Raw genomic sequence first — 18885 nt, 5'->3', positions numbered from 1 at the left:
TGTACTTACCCAGGACAGATCGCTGGGCAGAGTCAAGGAGACAGAGAAGACAGACCAGAGACAGACTGGCAGGCAGAGGGCAAGAGAGCTGAGCCTGGAAGCAAGAGTGGAGGGAGGAGCATGAGCACTCAGCGCTGTTACCCAAGGCCTGGACTGGGGCTAGGATGGGAGGCAGCGGGCAGAGCGAGAGCACATACCGGAGCACAGACTGGCGCGCGGAGCGAGCGAGGCTGTTGGTGAAGGGGGCTGACAGGGCGCTGGGTGGCTGCAGGTCCTCGATGGACCTGCTCCAGGACCGGAGCTTGTCAAATGCACCATCGTCACCACTCTCCAGACCCTCAAAGTCAAACCTGGAGCAGGAAAGGACACACAAGCGCACACACAGGAGAAATTCAGTGCCAAGCCCCCTGGCAAGCCCGCTCCTGCCCTTTAGACCTCGAGGACAACAAGCAAGGGCAGCAAGAAGAGAAAGCAGAACGGGCAGCAGAGACCCAACCCTGGTCGGGAGAGCCACCGACACAGGACAAGGGCAGAGCAGGCACAGGCAGCAACCAGGAGGGAGACCTGAGAAGATGAGAATGCTGACGGAGGCCAGCTACTGCTCCCACTGGCCAGGCGATTCCAGGAGTGACCTCTCCATGGACCCACAGGGATGCAGGGAGCTGGTAGTCCTCCTGCACTCTCAGCCTTAGGTGGGACATCTCAGAGAAGCTGTGGCTCCCCATGGAGAATCTGCCCCATGGAGGGTATGGAGAACAGGCCAACTACAAGTCTTGCTAGTTGGCAAATGGCAGTAGCCAAAGGGGGCCTCTCAGTGCCCTGCGGGGATGCGGTCAATTCTGGATTGGGCTCATGAGGGCAGGTCTGACTGGAAGAGAATGGGTGTCCTGGCAAACCCAGAGAGGGACAGTCCTCTATGCTCAGGAGGAGCACCACGGTCCCATCCTAGCACTGGGTTTTAATGACTGGGTTTTCTGTGGTTCTACTTGAGGCTTCTAGGTTTTTCTGGTATAGAGGCTCCTTCAGCTTCCCTAGGGGAAGAAATCACACGTCAACAGTGTAGACTGGGGTCCTTAGTCCACAGGAGTCCCAGGATTCTGTAGGGAGTCCTAACACCTTAGGAGTTGGGATGGTTTCTCTGTTTGTCACTTCTTGCACCTAGGACCAGATATCTCCCACCATCAGCAGTTCGTGAGTGTGGCCAGGGCAAGGAGGACAGCTCAAGATCACAAACCCACGGGGCCTTCTCCCTTACATATCCCCACATCGGGATATACCCGCTCTGAGAAACAAGGCCCACTCCTCTTTCCTGTCCACTTCCCCCCGTAGGTCACTAAGGACTGGGCAAGCATCTCCCACAGTCTCTTGCCCACAAGGAGGCTTCTGCTCGGACATGCACAGCCCTGGGGTCAAAGGCACAGAGGCTGAGGCTTTCTGAAATAGGAAGTGATTATCTGCAGATGCCTGAATGTTCCAAAGGAAGCAGGAGCAGGCTTCAGAGTCCTGAGGATCAGATCTTTAATGGGACTCTCAAGTAGACATCAGAGGAGCCTCGCTGACAGGGAAACAGCTTGCCAGTGGCTTCCCTCCATCAATAATAGTATCCCTAGCACTGGTACATGCAGTTTACAAATAAATGCCTTCACGCAAACTCTATTTGGCTTCACCCTTTTCCTCTCAACTTTTCCCCAAAACACACACTCTCTCCCCTCCATCCCCTGCTTAAGTGTTTCTCTTAAAAACAGAGTCAAAGGCACTGCGCTGGACACTACAAAACTGAGGTTCCAGTGTATTTTGGTTTAGAGCAGCTGGGATTTGTTTGCTTTTCAAATGAGATAGGCTTATTTGGAAAAATGAAATACATCTTTTTACTATAAAAGCTCTGAATTTTAAAAAAATCACTTCAGCAAATGTTTTTCATTTCTTTCTATAAAAAGAGTGGTTTTTAAAGGGATAGGAGGATCACGAGGCACGACATCTACAGGGACGTGCATAGGGAGTGGGCCACTCTTGGTCTTAACAGGGGATGACCCAGAAAAGGTGACAGAGAGGCCAAACCTAGGAGAGGCGTTAGTTCACACGCCTAAGGAGATGAGACTGAAGACCTGCTGGACAAAGAAGAACGGCCAGGGGGCAAGGACAGTAGAAAGAAAAGTGAAAGTCAAGGCTAGGGCTGAGTCCTGAGACTGGGGAGTTCCCCAGGACTCCGGACCTTCAGTGCTAAAACTGGGGAAATTCATGGGCAAACCAGGACAACTGGTCACCCTAGGGCTGACTTAAGTCTTGGGTATAAATCTGAGTGTGTTGGCCATCTCATGAATGATCTATACTCCCTCTTTCCATAGAGTCAGGTAATTATGGTAGGGACACCACCTTGAATACTAATAATTAACAAGTAAGCAGCTACCACAGTACAGACTTAGTACGTTCCAAACACTACCAAGTGCTTTACACACATTATCATCTAATCCTTACAACAGCCCTGGATCCCCTTTTATATAAGAGGATGCAAACTTGCCTGAGGTCGCACAGACAGTAAAGAACAGAACTGAGACCCACAGCCAGCTTGCCATATTAAAGCCCACGTTCTTTCCACTACCCTACACTGCCTTCTCATCTGGCTGCCTCCAAGCCCCCAACCTGCTTGACCAAGTCTCCAGAATGCTTCATTTTCAGTCTGGGTCAAAGGTCATGCTCACTGCTCCTGGGGCTCTTCAGCAATGACCTGGAGTAACCGTTTCATATCTGGAGACCCAAAGGAGCTTCTTGAAGATTCAACTCTCCAAAGGCAAATGAATCCCACCAGGCATCTCTCCCAGAAGCCAGGACACTTCCTTGGACTGCTCCCAGCTGGGAGTCTGGATCCTTTGAGTTCTGATTCTGAGCTCCCTTTCCCTTTCTCTCTCCTCCTGCTCCCCAAAATGCACCTTCTACTCCAGCCACCTGGCATTCCTCACTGATCCCAGACATCCCCTTGGCTCCCTGTCCACTCCCACACCACTACCTGGGCTCCTCCCTCCTGGCCTGGGATTCTCATTCCCATCTTCACTATTGCAATCTCACCCTTTCTCATCAAATCAGAATGGGACTGTGTACTCCCTCACTGGTCCCCAACCCTAGCCCCAAGGTGGTACTCACATGACAGAACATTGGGCAAAGGACAGGTAATCCACCAGCACGTCCAGGCCTTTGTTTTCATCATTCAGAAATTCCCGTACCCACCTGCAGATAAAGGAAACATAGTGGAGGGGTCTGCTAAGTGGGTTGAGGGGGAAGCGAGTGAGGGGCCTATGACCCAACAACACCCTCTCCTAGATCCTCTGGAACTTAGCACCAGGCTGGGAAAATTCTGAAGATCAAAATCCGTGGCAGACCCATCCATAATCATATCGCTGGCCTGGACCTCCCTTAGGTAGAGAGCCAGGGATGGGGAAAGGTACAGGCCTTCCAATACCACATCAGCCAAACAAGTTTTCTGGAATCCTCTCCTGAAGGGCCAAGGCCCTGGCTCAATCATTTTCTGTTTCCTTGGTGTCTAGCACAAGGCTGGGCTCACTGTCCTTGCGCAATGTTTGACGGAAGAATTAGGGGATTATCAAGAGCATTTACCGCAGCCCTTGTGCAAAGCTGTGCCTGACAGAGGCCAGCAGGTCCCCAATTTGACCAAAGTCTGTCAAAAGACAGGCAGGAAAGGTCAGAGAGCTCTGAAACCAAGGCATGTTGGGCCAAAGGGCTCTCCACCAAGTTCAAGAAAAGGTATTTTGGGACATAGTGAGCAAAGAGGGATATGTGGGAGTTCTCTGTTTGGTCGGGGTGAGTTTGGCAGAACAGGAAAAGGATGGGGGAACAAGTCAGGAATTCAAGTAATTCCAGAATAGCTATAACCACTCAGAGCCAGACTGAGGACTCAGGCCCCTTCAGCCAGGGAGGCAGGAGGCTGGACTGCAGGCACCCTAAAGACAACGGGCCAGGGTATTTCTGCCCTTCTGCCTTCAGGCCTTTTAGGCTGAGATAACCCGGGAAGGAAAGTGAAGAGCGAGTCCCAGGAGGACTATTAGAGGACAGGTTCATTCCCAGCACAGAGACATGAAACTCTGGGGTTGAAACCCTGACTCTCCTGAGTGCTCTGCTCCCTCGGAACGTCTAGGGGTCTTCATACACCAGCTGCGCCAAACAGCCCCGCAGGGCCGCCTCGCCCTCACATCTGGAACACCAGTGCCATGTTTGCCGGCCACACCCCGGGCTACAGAGAGAGGCTGGGCCGGAACACCAGGCCCGGCTGCGATCTGGCAGCAGGCTCTGGCTGTGGCTGACTGACACCAGAGCTGCCTGAAGTTAGCTTCCTCTCTGGGGGCCGACAGGCCTCCCATTTCCTGTCTGTCTGCGCTCCAGCTCCCCACCCCCTTCTCATTTCCTGTCTGAGTCTACACTGCTATTTTCGGGATTTTGACACTTTGAGGAGAGGTTAAAGGGCACTTAGGCAAGGCCGAGAAACCAATACAAATCAGGGAGAGGAGGAGCTAGAGAAGCTCTGGAATCCCACTTCCCAACCCGCTGCTCCAGGGCCTGAGATCCCATTCGGCTGCCCCTGCACACCCAGCTTCTGCAGGCCCTGGGGCCCATCAGGCTGTGGCGGAAGCAGGATCCTTCTCCCCGCACTTTGCCCTGGGCTCCTACCACCCCGGAGCACCCACACCCTAGCCTGATGGCCTGACAAACTCTCCTGCTCAGAAATCCGGGAAGGATCCTGGCCCTCTCACGTAACTCTACCCAGAGAAGCCACAGTTCAGATGACAGGAGCTCCTAAAATGCCAGACACTAAGCTGCTCCCTGGGAACCAAGGACCAGGTCCAGACCTCTAACTTGTGTGCCAACTGCCAAGAGGCCTTGGGCCTGGGAACCATGCTGCTCTAGGCCCAGTGCTTGGCCAGTGGCCAGAGGGGCAGGCACCAGGTAGAAGGGGCGGGCAGAGGGAACTGTCACACACCGCTCTGTGGCCCCCTCCCTAGAAGACCCCCTCCTCATGCAGGAAGACCTAATAAGGAAGACAGGAGGGCCTGAGAGAGAGGAAAAGAGGGAAGGAAGGCCCTGTAGGGGAGTGCAGGGTGGTCTTGGTATTTGGACCTGTCATCTGGGTCACTCTTGTCCTCACACACAGAGTCGCTGATGAGGCCCTGCCGGGTTTTCCTTCTGTGAAGATTCACCAAATAAAGCTGGAGACTTAGTCACATACTTCCTAGCGGGTCAGCTTTCAATGTCTGGTTCACAAATGAGGTGTGGAAGCCAACTCTGGCCACCAAGTACAGCTACTGAGGCCAGGAACTGTCCCTTTCCTGTTCTCTCCTATGCCACTTCCCCTGTGACTGCTGCTGCCACAGCTGGCTACACACACAGGTATAAGAGCCCTGGGGAGGCTCAGCCCAGGGGGGTGGACAAGTGGGCGGCTGCCACGGATGGTGGAGGAGGCAGATGATGTCATTTGGCTTTTTCTACCCCTGCTCTCAGGAAGCCCAGGACCCTGGGGCTGGCAACTGCCCAGCAACCCCCACCCCCACCCCAGGCTTGACTTCTCACTCGTGTAAGCTCTCAACATTCGTGCCAGGCCCTCTGTCAGGACTGCAGCCCTGCCTACAGTTCTCCATCAGGTGTTTCTCACTGTCCTTTGTGTACACACACTCTCTCTCCCTCCCTCCCTCTCTCTTGCTTTCACTACATATGCTCTGGCTGGTTACGATTCTATAAAACTGAGAACACTGCCATCTTTCACTTTACCTCATAAGTTAGCCCTCTGCCTGTTCAGCAAGTCCTCATCCCCCACTCATAGACTGGAAAAAAAACGCATGCAGTTCCTAGGGACCCTGTCCACGGGCTGGCAGTGCCAGGGTCTGTGAATAGAGAAGACATTCAACTCCTGGCCCCACTGCCTTAGATCTTTCCTGGTGCTTTAGGAAGCTGCTTCTGCTCATGAACTAAGATTATCTTACAATCAAGCAAATAATCTTCTGGGCACCAAATAGCCCAGGAACTAGGTCTCAGCTACCCAATGCAATATGCTCCCCATCCCCAGCCTTCTCTGGGCCTCCTTGGCCCAGCCCCAGGCCACAGGCATACTCCAGTCCCAGCTGCTGTGGGAATGTCTTCCACTCAAAGCCACAGGCTGAGGACCCCAGGAGAGGCCCCAAGCTTGCCAGCAGCATCCAGTCAGCAGCTGGCAGAGCTGAGGGGAAGAAAAGCCAGAAAAGGAACAGTCTGAAGCTCTGGGGAACCAAAGCCATTTAAGGGGCAACTCTGCCCCCTGGCAGGGAGATAAACAGGCAAACCATCCTCAGGGGACACCAGATCCTGAGTGGCCAGGTGAAGAGGCTCTGACGGCCAAATCTGACTCACCCGATGTGGTTGGTACGAAGTGAGATCTCCAGTTCCCTCAGCACTTTGGTTGACTCCTGCACTCTCCTCCTGAACTTCTGTAAACATGGAATTTTCTGTCACTGATGGAGAACCCCCCAATCCCATCTTACAGTATAAACAAAAGAGGTAGTAAAGGAAAGGGAAACTATACAAGAGGGAAGGTATAGGCCTTCCCTCTGTTATTAACCAGCCACGCCAGGCCCAGAGCCTCGAAACCCAGAAATCCAACTCTCAGCGCTCAGAAGAAAAGCCCTACCCCAAGTCAAAGGATTGGCCCAAACCCCACAGGACTATAAAGGGCAGCAAGATGGGGCCTCCCTGCCTCACACTTCACCTTCCGAGTTACGCTGGGGTCCAAGAAGCTCTGGAGTTTCTGGATATAAGTGTGAGGAGGATTCTTCACCTGGAATCGTTCCTGTAAGGGAAACACGCGTGTGTGCACACAGACACCCAGAGTCCTGAGGAGAGTGTTGAGGAAGTAGAGCACTCATGGTGGTCGATGTGAGGAGACCCAGCCTCCTAAAGTTGTGTCACCTGGCCCTTAACATCGCCCAAACTGTAGCTTCCCTTCCTTGACTTACCTTCAGGTGCTTCCCATCTGTTGCGATCCTCACCCTCCTCCAATTAATGCTCCCTGAGCCTGTAAGATTTTTCTTTGTCAAAAATTATTTTAAGAGTCTGCTGCTGGGCTGGCCCCGTGGCTTAGCGGTTAAGTGCGTGCGCTCCGCTACTGGCGGCCTGGGTTCGGATCCTGGGCGCACACCGACGCAACGCTTCTCCGGCCATGCTGAGGCCGCATCCCACATACAGCAACTGGAAGGATGTGCAACTATGACATACAACTATCTATTGGGGCTTTGAGGGGGGGAAGGAGGAGGATTGGCAATAGATGTTAGCTCAGGGCCGGTCTTCCTCAGCAAAAGGAGGAGGATTAGCATGGATGTTAGCTCAGGGCTGATCTTCCTCACAAAAAATTAATTAATTAATTAATTAAAAAAGAAAACTTGGAAAAAAAGAGTCTGCTGCTTGCTAAGAAGATGAGGAGATTACAGAGCTGTGAACAGCACCCAAAATAAAGATACAACTGGGAAATGTTCACTGCCTAGCTAACTGATGGACGGAGGTTAGGAAAGCCAAGGGGAGGGGAGCTAGGCCTTGTAGAATCCAGCGTTCTCAACCCTGAACTCGTAAGTTGGGACTGGACTGGTTTTGCAGCATTAACACAGCTCAGAGCTGGAAACACACTTTCTGCTCCGTGCCCAGGCCCCAGGCCCCAACAATCCAAAGCAGCCTCAATGCTGAAGCCTGCTTTCAGCAAGGTCTTCCCTCGATCCCCTTCCACATCGGGCACAGGACCACGCCCTCCACATTTTGGTCCATCCCCCTCATCTGACCCAAGGGGAAACTCAGGGAAATTCTGGTCCTGTAAGGGCCTTCACAACTGAGATATATGAAGAGCTGGGGGGGTGGGGAAAGGGTCCAGAAGAACGATATGTTAGGAAATAGAACCTAAAAATAAAATGAAAGAAAAAAAGAAAGGTTTGAGAAAGAGCTGAAATTAGGTGACCTAGAAAAGACCACGAGATTATCAATTAAAGAAACTTAGTACCAAAGGGCTACTCTTCTCCAAACCCCAAGAAGGTACTCACCATGCTTACCCACTCCTCTTTTTTTTTTGGTGAGGAAGGCTAGCCCTGAGCCAACATCTGTTGCCAATCCTCCTCTTTTTTTGCTGAGAAAGATTGGCCCTGAGCTAACATCTGTGCCCATCTTCCTCTATTTTATGTGGGACGCCTGCCACAGCATGGCTTGATAAGCAGTGCATAGGTCTGCGCCCGGGGTCAAAGCCGCGAGCCCTGGGCCGCCAAAGCAGAGCACGCAAACTTAACCACTACGCCACCAGGCCAGCCCCTCACCCACTCCTCTTAATGCAGAAGACGAGGAAATAGGCCTTCCCTAGAGAGGAAGGGACCTAGACCAACCTCTCTGAAACCTAACTCTACCTTAGGTCAAACAGCATGACTTGGGAGGCAATGGAGCATAATAGTTAGCACAGATGGAGTCAACTGCCTGAGCCCTGGCTCCATCACTCTGGCTCCATCACCTCCCAGTGTCAGGCAAGGTGCTGAGCCTTGGGTTCTTCATCTATACAACATAACAGTGCCTTCCTCAGAGGGCTTTTGTGAAGATTTAATGAGATATTTCAGTATACGTAAAGTGCTTAGTCCCTAATAAGCATTCAATAAATGTTAGCTATCACAATATTGTTCAGTGCTTGAAAAGAAATAATAAATTTGTTCATGACAAAGCTCCATCACAAAGTGCTGTGTAAACACACTGCCTACACTCTGTGCCAGGTGCTTCCCACCTCCCAAGATGTAAGGAAGTAAAAGCTGACGCTCCTAGCCGTGCAGACAGCCCTGTCTGAGTTCAGAAACTCATGACTTGTGATCTTCAAATGTGTGCAGGGGAAAGAGCCAGACTGTAGGTGTTAGTTCTCGATTCTGAGCTAAGTAATAATCTCTATATTCTCTTCCAGCTCTTAAACACTATTCATGTACAGAGAGCTTCCAGTCCTCATGTTCTGAGATTTGGGAACCGAAGACTAGAGGACTGGGGCTTCTCATTCCTAGAAGCTTGTAAATAACGAGAAAAACTCTGCTATTTGCAGAATGAGAGCTAAACAGTCCTTTGGATTCCCTGCCAGGCACAGCTCTCACGCTGGGGAATGGCAGAAAGAGGCTCTGCTGGGAAAACTACCAAACTCCTCCACAGCTGACCCTACACCCCAGACCTACACAAACCTCCTTCAGGCCACTGCCCATTGGGAAGAAATCAAGACAGCTCTTTGCAGGAGCTAAGGGGAACTTGGCCTACCAGCCCTGTGTGTTAGGAGAGTCCTCTTGGAACAGGAAGTGAGCATGGACTGAAGCCAAGTCCAGGCCAGGGTTCCCCAAGGGGCCGCAGGGCTGCAGTCAATGCCTTCGGCCCTCCTGCCTTGTCTAGCCCAAGACACAACCCCCACTCCCAGCCCTGCCCCGAACCTCATACCTGGTCACAGATCAGATCCCACTTCTTCTCATTGTCATACTGCCGCAGGAGCCGGGCCTTGTCAGGAGGCAGGTTCATGGAGCTCTGAGGAGAGAACTCGAGTCAACAGGGCTAAAAGCTCCCCCAACCCTGAGGAGAGAAAAGCTAGACTACACACACCTTTCCCCTCCTGGACCCTCGGGCTTCACCCGGACACTCTATTCACCGATAAGGAAGGCACAGAGGTAGGACAGTCCTCCTGCCTCCCCTTCAGATGTAGTTGAGTTTGGTTGAGCAACGTTTTCCAAACCATACGTTGTGGAATCAATTTAGTGAGTCAAGATTAACTTTATTTTAAATGAAAATAAATGGATTAAAATAGAATAGGAGAGAAGATATCAGAATTCATTGCAAGTAGGAAGTATAATGTTTCATGAAGCTTTTGTTTCTTTTACATTTCATATATATACATACACACACACGTAGGTCATGCTATAAAATGTGTTTAACATGGAACAGGTCAAAAGAGTTTGAAAGTCACTAGTCTAAAGCAGCAACTTGTCAATCTGCTTTTCCCCCATGGCCTGAGAGATGGGTGGCCTTCCTGCACCATGCATGCCCATGGGTGAATCTTGAGCCACCCACAGCCTGTGTAGACGCTACAACTCTACCCCCTTTCCTCGTATCAGGATGCAAGTGAATGAGAAGGACATTGTATAAAGAAAATCACTCAAATTTTTTTAGGAAATAATTTACAAAATTTCAGTACTTTAATTATTAGTAGTAAATTACTTATAACACACACATCTCCCAATTAATTAAGACACAGTAAAATGTCCTGACCCCTTGTAGAGACACTCTAACCTAGAATATAAAAGAACAGACCAGGAGACATCTTATTTTGTTCACCACTGTTTGCTGAATGAATAAACGAATAAAAGTGTGAGTGAGTGAGCAAGTGAAGCCCAAGGCAATCGTGGACTAGCCCCACTCAGGCCAGCAGCCATGCCTTCCCTCCTTTACCCTGTCCAGCCAAGCCTCTCCTCTATGCAGTCTGGCTGCCTCTGTCGCAGTCACAGCCCTTGCCGCAGTCACAGTCAGATCACTGCACCTGCTCCCACCCCACTCCTGAGTCGAATATGATCTCCCACCTGGAGTATCACACCTGCCTGATAAGCCACGTGGCTCTCACAAATCCAGCCTCTTCCCCACACACTGCGGGCCACCTGGAGGGCCTGCCTCTCCACTTTCTCTCCTTTACTTGCTGCTCTGAGCTCAGCTCTAACTCCCTCGCAACCCAAGCATGACCACTTGGTTTACCTCTGCCCACTCCTTGACATCTTTATCCCTGGGGACATGAATTGTGTGTGCCCAGGGTCCTGAGGAGTCACACAGGCCCTGTATTACTCCAGAAGAAGCAGGAGTATACTGGGAGTGGGCCCTCCGTTTTCTAAGAAACTGAAAGAAAATCCTTAAGCATCCTTTATTTCTGTTACATGTATCTATTTTACTATGCATGTATGTACACACATACTATAAACTAGCTCTACACTCATCTAGCCCCTGAAGGACTATCTATTCACATGGTCTCCAACCCCCACTAATGTCGAATACTGTGACAGGCACCTAGTGGAGAGTAAGCTGCTAGTAAAACTATGGTTAAGATGTCCCAGTTCCAGCTATGGGCCCAGCTCCTGGCTGGAAACAGGGTCACTATGGCTCAAAAAAGGAAGTAGGGTTGGGATCTCTGGTCAGTATTTAGAAATGGAAGGATTTAGGAATATAGAAGTGGGGCAGGAGACAGAAGAAAAGCAGAGGAAGAGACCACCACAATACACCTCTCCCCATGGTTTCTGCTGCCCCATGAATCTGCCTGAGCTTCCACAGGAAAGAGGGGCTAACTGAATCCTCCCCACTGCCAACGTAGCATGGATGGCTAGATGGGCAAATACAACTCTGAATGTTCTCTCTGGAACTACTTTGCTAAGGGCCAATCTCGGCATGTCTGTGTAGATAGCAGGACAGGAGCAGGAGGCCACAACAAAACAGGGACTCAAATGTCAAAGGCAAGCCCAGAGCAAGGTCTCCCGCCTAACTGAGGCCAGGTCGCTGCCAGCTAAGCCCAAGTGAGACCAGGGCAGAAATAATCCTCAGGCTTGGCTCTGGCTCTGTGTGCATCTGAGTACTTCATTGTCATCTGCCCGTTTCTCCCAAGTCTGTGCCATGAAAATAGTTTTCTGTTGTCTCCCCTGGAAGAAAGCCACTGGGGGGGTGGGGGTGGGGGCGCGGCCAGGCGGGCTGTCGCTACAGTGACAGACATCACATCCTGTCTACACGAACTTCCTCCCTCAGCCACCCACTGGCAGCTGCTGCGGCTTCACACCTCCCCAACAGGTGAACCGGTAAGGAAACGTTTGGTGCCCCTGGGGCTTCAAAGATGGAGCAAAGTCACCCTCTTTGGGAACCCCAGCCTGAGAGCATGGAAGAGGCACATCAGGGGCCTGGCCAAACTTTAGATGCCCAGGAGAGAAGGACCCCCAGAGATGGAAACAGGTAGCAGAAGCAAGAATCAGCTCTGACCACAGGCCCACATCCTCCAGGCTAGAGCTCTGGGTGGCACTTTCTGGACAGTGATGCCAGTCTCGCTGCTTCTTTGGGGACTGAAGTGTTATGGGGAAGGAAGTGCATCAGGGGAATTCCCCCAGCCTCCAGCACTCTCACAAGAAATCGGTCACTGACTGCAGGGTGGGAGCCACCCGCCAATGGGGCAGGACCAGGGCTCGGCCGGGGCAGTTCTCTCCCTGCCAGACAAGGGTGTCAGGCCTTCTGCCTCCACCTGTAGTGTGCGTGCGTCCAGCAGGGCTCCAATGTCCTGAGGAAGCTGCTCTGCCCTGAGGAAGGACAACTTCCTGAGCTCCGGGGATAGCCAGGGAGCAAACCTGACACGGTTCCGGTCTCAGTCAAAGTTTTGTTTCCTTGACCTTTTTCTTCAGTGGTTCCACAGAGACTGTGGGCTCTCAGAAGGCAGAAGCTGGGCTAAGTTCCTGCTAACTCCTTACTGGGACCCTTGCTAAACAGAAAGGAGGCACAGCTGTCTTGGAGCGGAGGGCACTGAATGTAAAGTCAGAGGGTCCAAGATCAACTTCGAGCACTTCAGAGTCACTGGACCTCAGCGAGCTCGTCCATAAAACAGAGATAATCTCACTACTTCCCAGTGTTTTATGAGGATTAGATGATAAACATTTTATGTCTGTATTTGTCTGGAACACTGTGAGTGTTCAACACAGTTCCCTTTCCCTTCCTCCTGAAAGTCCTGTGTCATGTTGTGACATCCCAAGGACCTGCCCTCTTGCTTCTGGGCTGTCCCTCTATCTCTGCCTCTGTCCCTCCTCCAGCACCACTTCTCAACACTCCGAAGACAGAGCAATCCTTTACCCCTCCTTTGATCTCTCTCTGGTTTCCTCTAAGACTAGGAGGCAATTAAATACCACCATCTTTGGGGAGGGAGGGGGAGACCCCAGGGAGATGGGAAGACAAGGGGAAGATGAACTCAAACTGAAAACAACCCTGGGACTGATTCCTAAATCAGAGGGAACCTACAAGAAGTCTAATAATAAAAACCTATAATGGGAAGAAGCAGAGAGGCGTGGATCTGATGCTTCTCTAGCAAGGCTGCTCTGGTTTACTGCCAGTTTGAGGCCAAGCAGAGTGCCCTGCTCAGTGGCCAACCTCCTCCTGGGTTCTGTGGGAGCAAGGGCCCAGTCCCTCCAACAAGGCTTCCTTACTCCCCACCCAACCCGTCAGCCCCAGTGAAGCCCAGAAGGAGGGAGGCGGCTCTGGTCACAGAGGTTCCCTTCCCTTTCCTGCTCTGCACCCCCAGCCAGTGAGCCCCTCCTCATTTCCTTCCCACGGCAGGGGAAGGGAAATGCTGGTGGGGTTGGAGTTTCCTTCAAAGCTGTGGGCCCTGCTCTGGGACTCACCCTGACTCTGTTGGTCTCCTTGGGCCAGGCCTGGGGAAAACCCAACCAACAGAAATAGGAACCACAAAAAATTCCCAACTGTTTCTGTTGGTCCCAGTCAATCACGATAAATCTTAGGAACAGAGAGAAAAATGGCATAGTTCCTCTGAGAGACAGGGAGAGAGATATTTGAAACTTTCCTGCCAAGGGGATTCTGGAGGCTTTAGGGAAGGCAGGCAGGGGCTATTTATATTGAGCAAATATAGAACTTGAGTTGGTGCTTTTCTTAATGTTTTCCCTCTCAGAACCACCTCCCCACCAAGTCCCCTATGGCTGCACACTTCTCCCAAGTGTGGTGGCCCCAGCCCCTGTCCTCAGCCCATGGGGGTGGGAAGCCCTGGGAAGCTGAATCTAGAACTTCCCCAGAGATGAAATAAGGCACTGTCCTGGGCAACACAGGCTGCTGCGCCCCCAGCCACAGCGGCCACCAAGCCCTCTCAGGCACCACAGCCCATTGTACATATGGGCAGAGGTGGAATGTGGTGAGGAAGCACAAGGTTTGGGAGTCCAAGAGACTGCCATAGAAGGAGCTGGAGCACTACATTCCCGCCCTGTGTTCCTGCCAGGATCCCCCTCACAAACCAACTACTATGTCCCCAAGCCAATGGTGAAGCAGGCAACACAGGGCACAAAGGACAGAGCACTAGGAGTGGCCCAGCCTGCCCTCCATGTGTCTCTACTGGTGGGCAGTAGGCACAGCTCTGGCCAGCTGGGCACTGCTTCCAAAGGGCAAGTGCCCAAGGAGGGAGGTACCAGCTCCTGCTGCCTCAGCCCCTTGGCGGCTACAGCCAGCCCTGCTGCAGTAGCAGCTCCCAGACAATGAGAGTTATTTTCAGCCAGCGCTTTAACACAAGCCAGCTGGCCAGTGTGCAGGGCGGGAGTCCTCCTCCAAACAGCCCGCCCAGACGGCAGGCAGGCCAGCCAGGCCAGCCCATTGCCTACGCTGCTGCCGCCTCTGCGTCACCGTTTGTTTATCTCGTTGTTTCAGCACAGCTCCTCCTAACTGCCCCCCCAAAACTACAATCCTGTCGAAAGGAAACCAAAAAATCAGGGAGTTTGATCAAAGGTCCAAGAGATAAAATTAAACGGTCCAGACATGGGAAGCACAGCAGCCCCTCCAAACACCCACACTTTTCCCCAGCCCCGTGACTGATGGGAGTGGCGCAGGGGAGGAAGCAGAACGGACTGGTGGCCAGGTCTCATTGCAGCCCCCACGGACAGGATGGAGGCCAAGCCTGAATTGGCTGCCAACCCGGGAGATGAAGCTCTAGACTGCTCTCCTCGCCTGCCTCTCTCCCATCCTTCTCTTCAGAGCTTAGATTTGGAGAAGATAACTTGCGACAGACAGCCTGGAATGAGCCTGAGTCAACTGTGAAAGGTTCTGGGAGAAGAACTGGATCCAGCGGCAGAAAGGAAATCACAAGAACAGTTTGTGACACTTGGCTGGAGGGAGAGGTAGCCCTCCCCATGAAGGAATAGGGGTGAACACTTCAACCAGCCCCTGCACATCGGCGAGTTCAAGAAGAGCAAGGGGGGGACAGTAGCAGTCACCTCCCTGGACTCTAGGCCTCCAGCCCTGGCACTGCCAAACCCCACAGCGTCAACCGCGTCTCCCGCTCTGCTCCTCATCTCCCTCCCTCTGTGACCCTATGCACAGGAGCTCATGGGTGCTACACAACTTGAGCCACGCACAGTCTCATCTAGGCCTGAGGTGCCCTATTAGATTTATGGGAAAGTTGCTGGGGTACCTCACGACAAAAGACGTCAGAAGAGTGGGTGCTCTTGGACTTAAGTGTCTGTAGTGGCTTAGGTCTGACTTTCTGTTTTTGTTTAATTGAAGCTCTTTGGGGACAAATCGCCAGGGAAAAGCCAGCTTTCACAGCCTCGGAGCCCTGTCTGGAGAACGTGCATCTGTGGTCACTGATGACTCTATAACCAGAAATGACTTGCTGAGCAGTTATGGGCCAAGTCCCTGAGCAGCCTGGAGGAAAAAGAGATGGATTCACCAGATGTCTCAGGCTGAGCTCTGCAAGTCACACGGGAAGTCAGATGAAGGAGAGGTCCTAGAAGGCCAGCATCAATCAAACAAAGAGGTGGCTTTTTCCAAATACAACTGTACCCCTGAGGCCTCTTCTTCACCCTGGAGGACTCTTCCATTGGCTCCTGAGAAGGCAAAGGAAGTTGGCCATGCCCCCAATGCCAGTAAAGCCCCCAGCTCTACCCTCTGCCACACCGTCGGCCTCACACCTGACATCAGGTAACCTCTGCAGGTAACCTGGCCCCCAGGCCCTGGACACCCCTTCTGGCCTACTCAGTCAAGAAGCAGACAATCTCAGATACGAGAACTCTTGTTAGCTCTTCCCAACTGAGCCCCCGGGCCCTAGCTAAAAGCCACTGCCACAGCAACTTGATCTGTCTGCTGGCTCCTCAGCCCCTCCTCGCGGTTAGCCAGACCCACACACTCCCCAGTTACGCAGAATGGAAACTATTCTGCTGGGGGCAGTTGGCTTTCCAAAGCTAAGGAGTCTTGGGGCAGAGCCTCACATTCTCCTTGTAGCCAACCAAGGTCCTCCCCCCTCTTCATGATATTCTGCCCTCTCGCCTGGGGAGCCCTAATAGGCAGTGCTACCTCTCAGAGGACACAATATTTCTGGGGTTACATCCCACAAAGAGCATTTTCCTCTGTCTCCCCAGATCACAGCCCATTACTCACTGAGACCCAGTGCGTCTCCCTCCCAGAGTCTCTCATCCATATCTTCCCTTCCATTCCCACCATCACCATCAGATGGGCCCTTATTCTCCACTCCTGACCCTCTGGGATAACCTACTAGCTGGGATCCCTACTTCTAGCCCTCCCTTCCCTCCAACCTGCACGTGGATGAAATGTCTAAACTCCCCAACACATAGGATAAATTACGTTTCTTCTCTGTTTAGAAATCTTCTCTGACTCCTTATCATTTATACAAGGAAGCCCAAACTCCTTGGCCTGCTATTCTTAGAATCTTAAAATAAGAAAGAGCTTCAGAAGTAAGATTCTCCCGAGGCTAGCCCCAGCATCTCTGACCAGCCTCATCCTCTCCTGGACTCTCCTAGAACAGCCACTCTAGCCATAGGATTTGCTTATAACTGATGTTTCCCTAATCCTCTAAATCTCTACCTATTACTACCTGACTCAAAATCCAACAGCTCTGTGACTACCCAACCTAAAATAATCAGCCCCTCTTCTGAGCTCCAAAGCACAATCACATGTGAAGAATGATATGGCAGAGAACTGCCTGTTAGCCCCCAATGTCTCCTCCTCATCCTCCTTAGTAATGAACCTGCAATGTTCAGTTGAGCACTTGGCAGCTCAGAATTAATATATTTCTCATCTTCCCTTGCATTCAGGTGTGGCTATATGACCGCATGGGATGCAAACAGCAGCAGTGTGTACAACTTCTGAAAAGTGTCACTAAAGGGAGGGAGTATATCCTTCTTATCTCCTTTTTGCTTCCACCTAGTTGGAATGTAGAGGTAATGGCTGGAATTTCAGCAGCTATTCCGGACCATGGAAATGATCCTTGGAATGACCTTGGAATGACCTTGGAAATGAAGTTCAGATGGATGAAGCAACAAGAAAGAAAATACCTGGTCACTGATACCATGGACCTTAGCACAAACTGAATGTGTTCCATATAGTGTCTTTTCATGTGTGTGTTTTCTCTATTCACAACTGGAACATGAACTCATTGATGGTAGGAGTCACGCCTTATCCTTTGAATCATGTGCAGGTGCTTAATATATAACTGACTGATCCTGCTACTACCTCCTGCTACTACTCTGAACAAGTCCTTTGTTCAGCCCCTGGTTATTTTTGGAGGGGATTATCCAACTTCTCACCATTGTCCTTGCTATTATGGGCTCTCTCTCCTATAATCTGCCTTATGTGCTATACCCCAAATCACTTACTTTTTATGCTGCTTCTCCCTCAGCAAACTCCCACTTCTCATTCTGAGTTTCAACTCTGTCCTTCAGTTCATGCCATGAATCTAAGCCATTCCCCTGCCCTTCTCTTTAACCAGACTCATCTTCTTATAGCCTGCTAGATCACAGGCTCCTGAGCACAGGGACCACCACCAGCTGGGTTACCATGGTAGGAGGTGCTCAATGCAAGTTGGGCAAGTTGGATTTCCTGATACATATACTTCTCTCCCTCTTGTCCTTGAGTTTTCTACTCCATTACACCCCAGAGAGATCACCTCCTTCCCAACTGCCAGCCACGCCCCGCCTTCAATTCACAACAGGTGAAATCCCACCTTCTCTAGCAAATCTTTCGTAAGTAAGAGCGGTGAGATCTACCCTCCCCACCCCCGCCAACAGTGTCCCCACACATTTACTGTCTTTAAAATGTGTTCATGGAGTTGTGACTTGTGGCTAATGTCTCTTCACCTTTTCTTGCACGTTCAATAAACATCCTATCACAAATCGCATGACGTGGTTAAAGCACTGAATGAGGAGCCACACTGCCCTGGTATGAATCCTGCCTCCTCCACTCACTAGGTGTGTAGCCTTGGGAGATTTATTTAACCTCTATGAGCCTCAGTTTCCTCATCTATAAAACGGAGGTAGAAATAGTACCTACTTCATAGGGTTGCTATGATGATTAAGTAAGTTAATACATGTAAACCATTAAATCAGAACCCAGGTAATAAATGTCACACATAAGGGCCGGCCCGGTGGCTTAGCGGTTAAGTGCACGTGCTCTGCTGCTGGCGGCCCGGGTTCGGATCCCGGGCGTGCACCGATGCACCGCTTCTCCGGCCATGCTGAGGCCGCGTCCCACATACAGCAACCAGAAGGATGTGCAGCTATGACATACAACTATCTGCTGGGGCTTTGGGGGGAAAAATAAATAAATAAAATCTTTAAAAAAATAAATAAATAAATAAATGTCACACATAAGGCTAGCTGTGTTTTTTTGTTTGGGTTTTTCATTTAACATTTAGCTGGAAAATAACTATATGCCAAGCACTAAGATAGAAGCTGAAGATATAAAAATAAACATGGGGGCCAGCCCAGTGGTGTAGTGGTTAAGTTTGCGCTTTCCCCTTTGGCAGCCCAGGGTTCGCTGGTTCAGATCCTGGGCACGGACCTACTCACCGCTCATCAAGCCATGCTGAGGTGGCATGCCACACAGAAGAACTAGAAGGACCTACAGCTAGGATATGCAACTATGTACTGGGGCTTTGGGGAGAAAAAAGAAAAAAAAAGAGGAAAGATTGGCAACAGATCTTAGCTCAGGGCCAATCCTCCTCAAGAAAAAAAAGACCAAAAAGATATTTAAAAAATAAATAGGGCAGGATCTCTACATTTATTTATTTTTTTGTGTGTGAGGAAGATCAGCCCTGAGCTAACATCCGATGGCAATCCTCCTCTTTTTTGCCAAGGA

General features: G+C 51.1%; 1 protein-coding gene across 2 annotated transcripts in view; it reads right to left on the bottom strand.

Annotated features, from left to right (window-relative positions):
• The window catches only part of FMNL3 (formin like 3), a 54260-nt gene that overhangs the window by 13057 nt on the left and 22318 nt on the right, over positions 1–18885 (bottom strand). For both annotated transcript variants that reach the window (XM_058558318.1, XM_058558317.1), the window contains exons 2-6: positions 9460–9543; positions 6743–6823; positions 6388–6464; positions 3139–3222; positions 198–350 (exon numbers count right to left, since the gene is read on the bottom strand). In XM_058558318.1, coding sequence (XP_058414301.1) covers positions 198–350; positions 3139–3222; positions 6388–6464; positions 6743–6823; positions 9460–9543 — 479 coding nt within the window. The remainder of the gene's footprint in view (positions 1–197; positions 351–3138; positions 3223–6387; positions 6465–6742; positions 6824–9459; positions 9544–18885) is intronic.

The sequence above is a fragment of the Diceros bicornis genome, chromosome 17 (genome assembly GCF_020826845.1).
Source record: "Diceros bicornis minor isolate mBicDic1 chromosome 17, mDicBic1.mat.cur, whole genome shotgun sequence".
NCBI lineage: Eukaryota > Metazoa > Chordata > Mammalia > Perissodactyla > Rhinocerotidae > Diceros > Diceros bicornis.
This window is presented reverse-complemented; position numbering and strand designations above follow the sequence as displayed.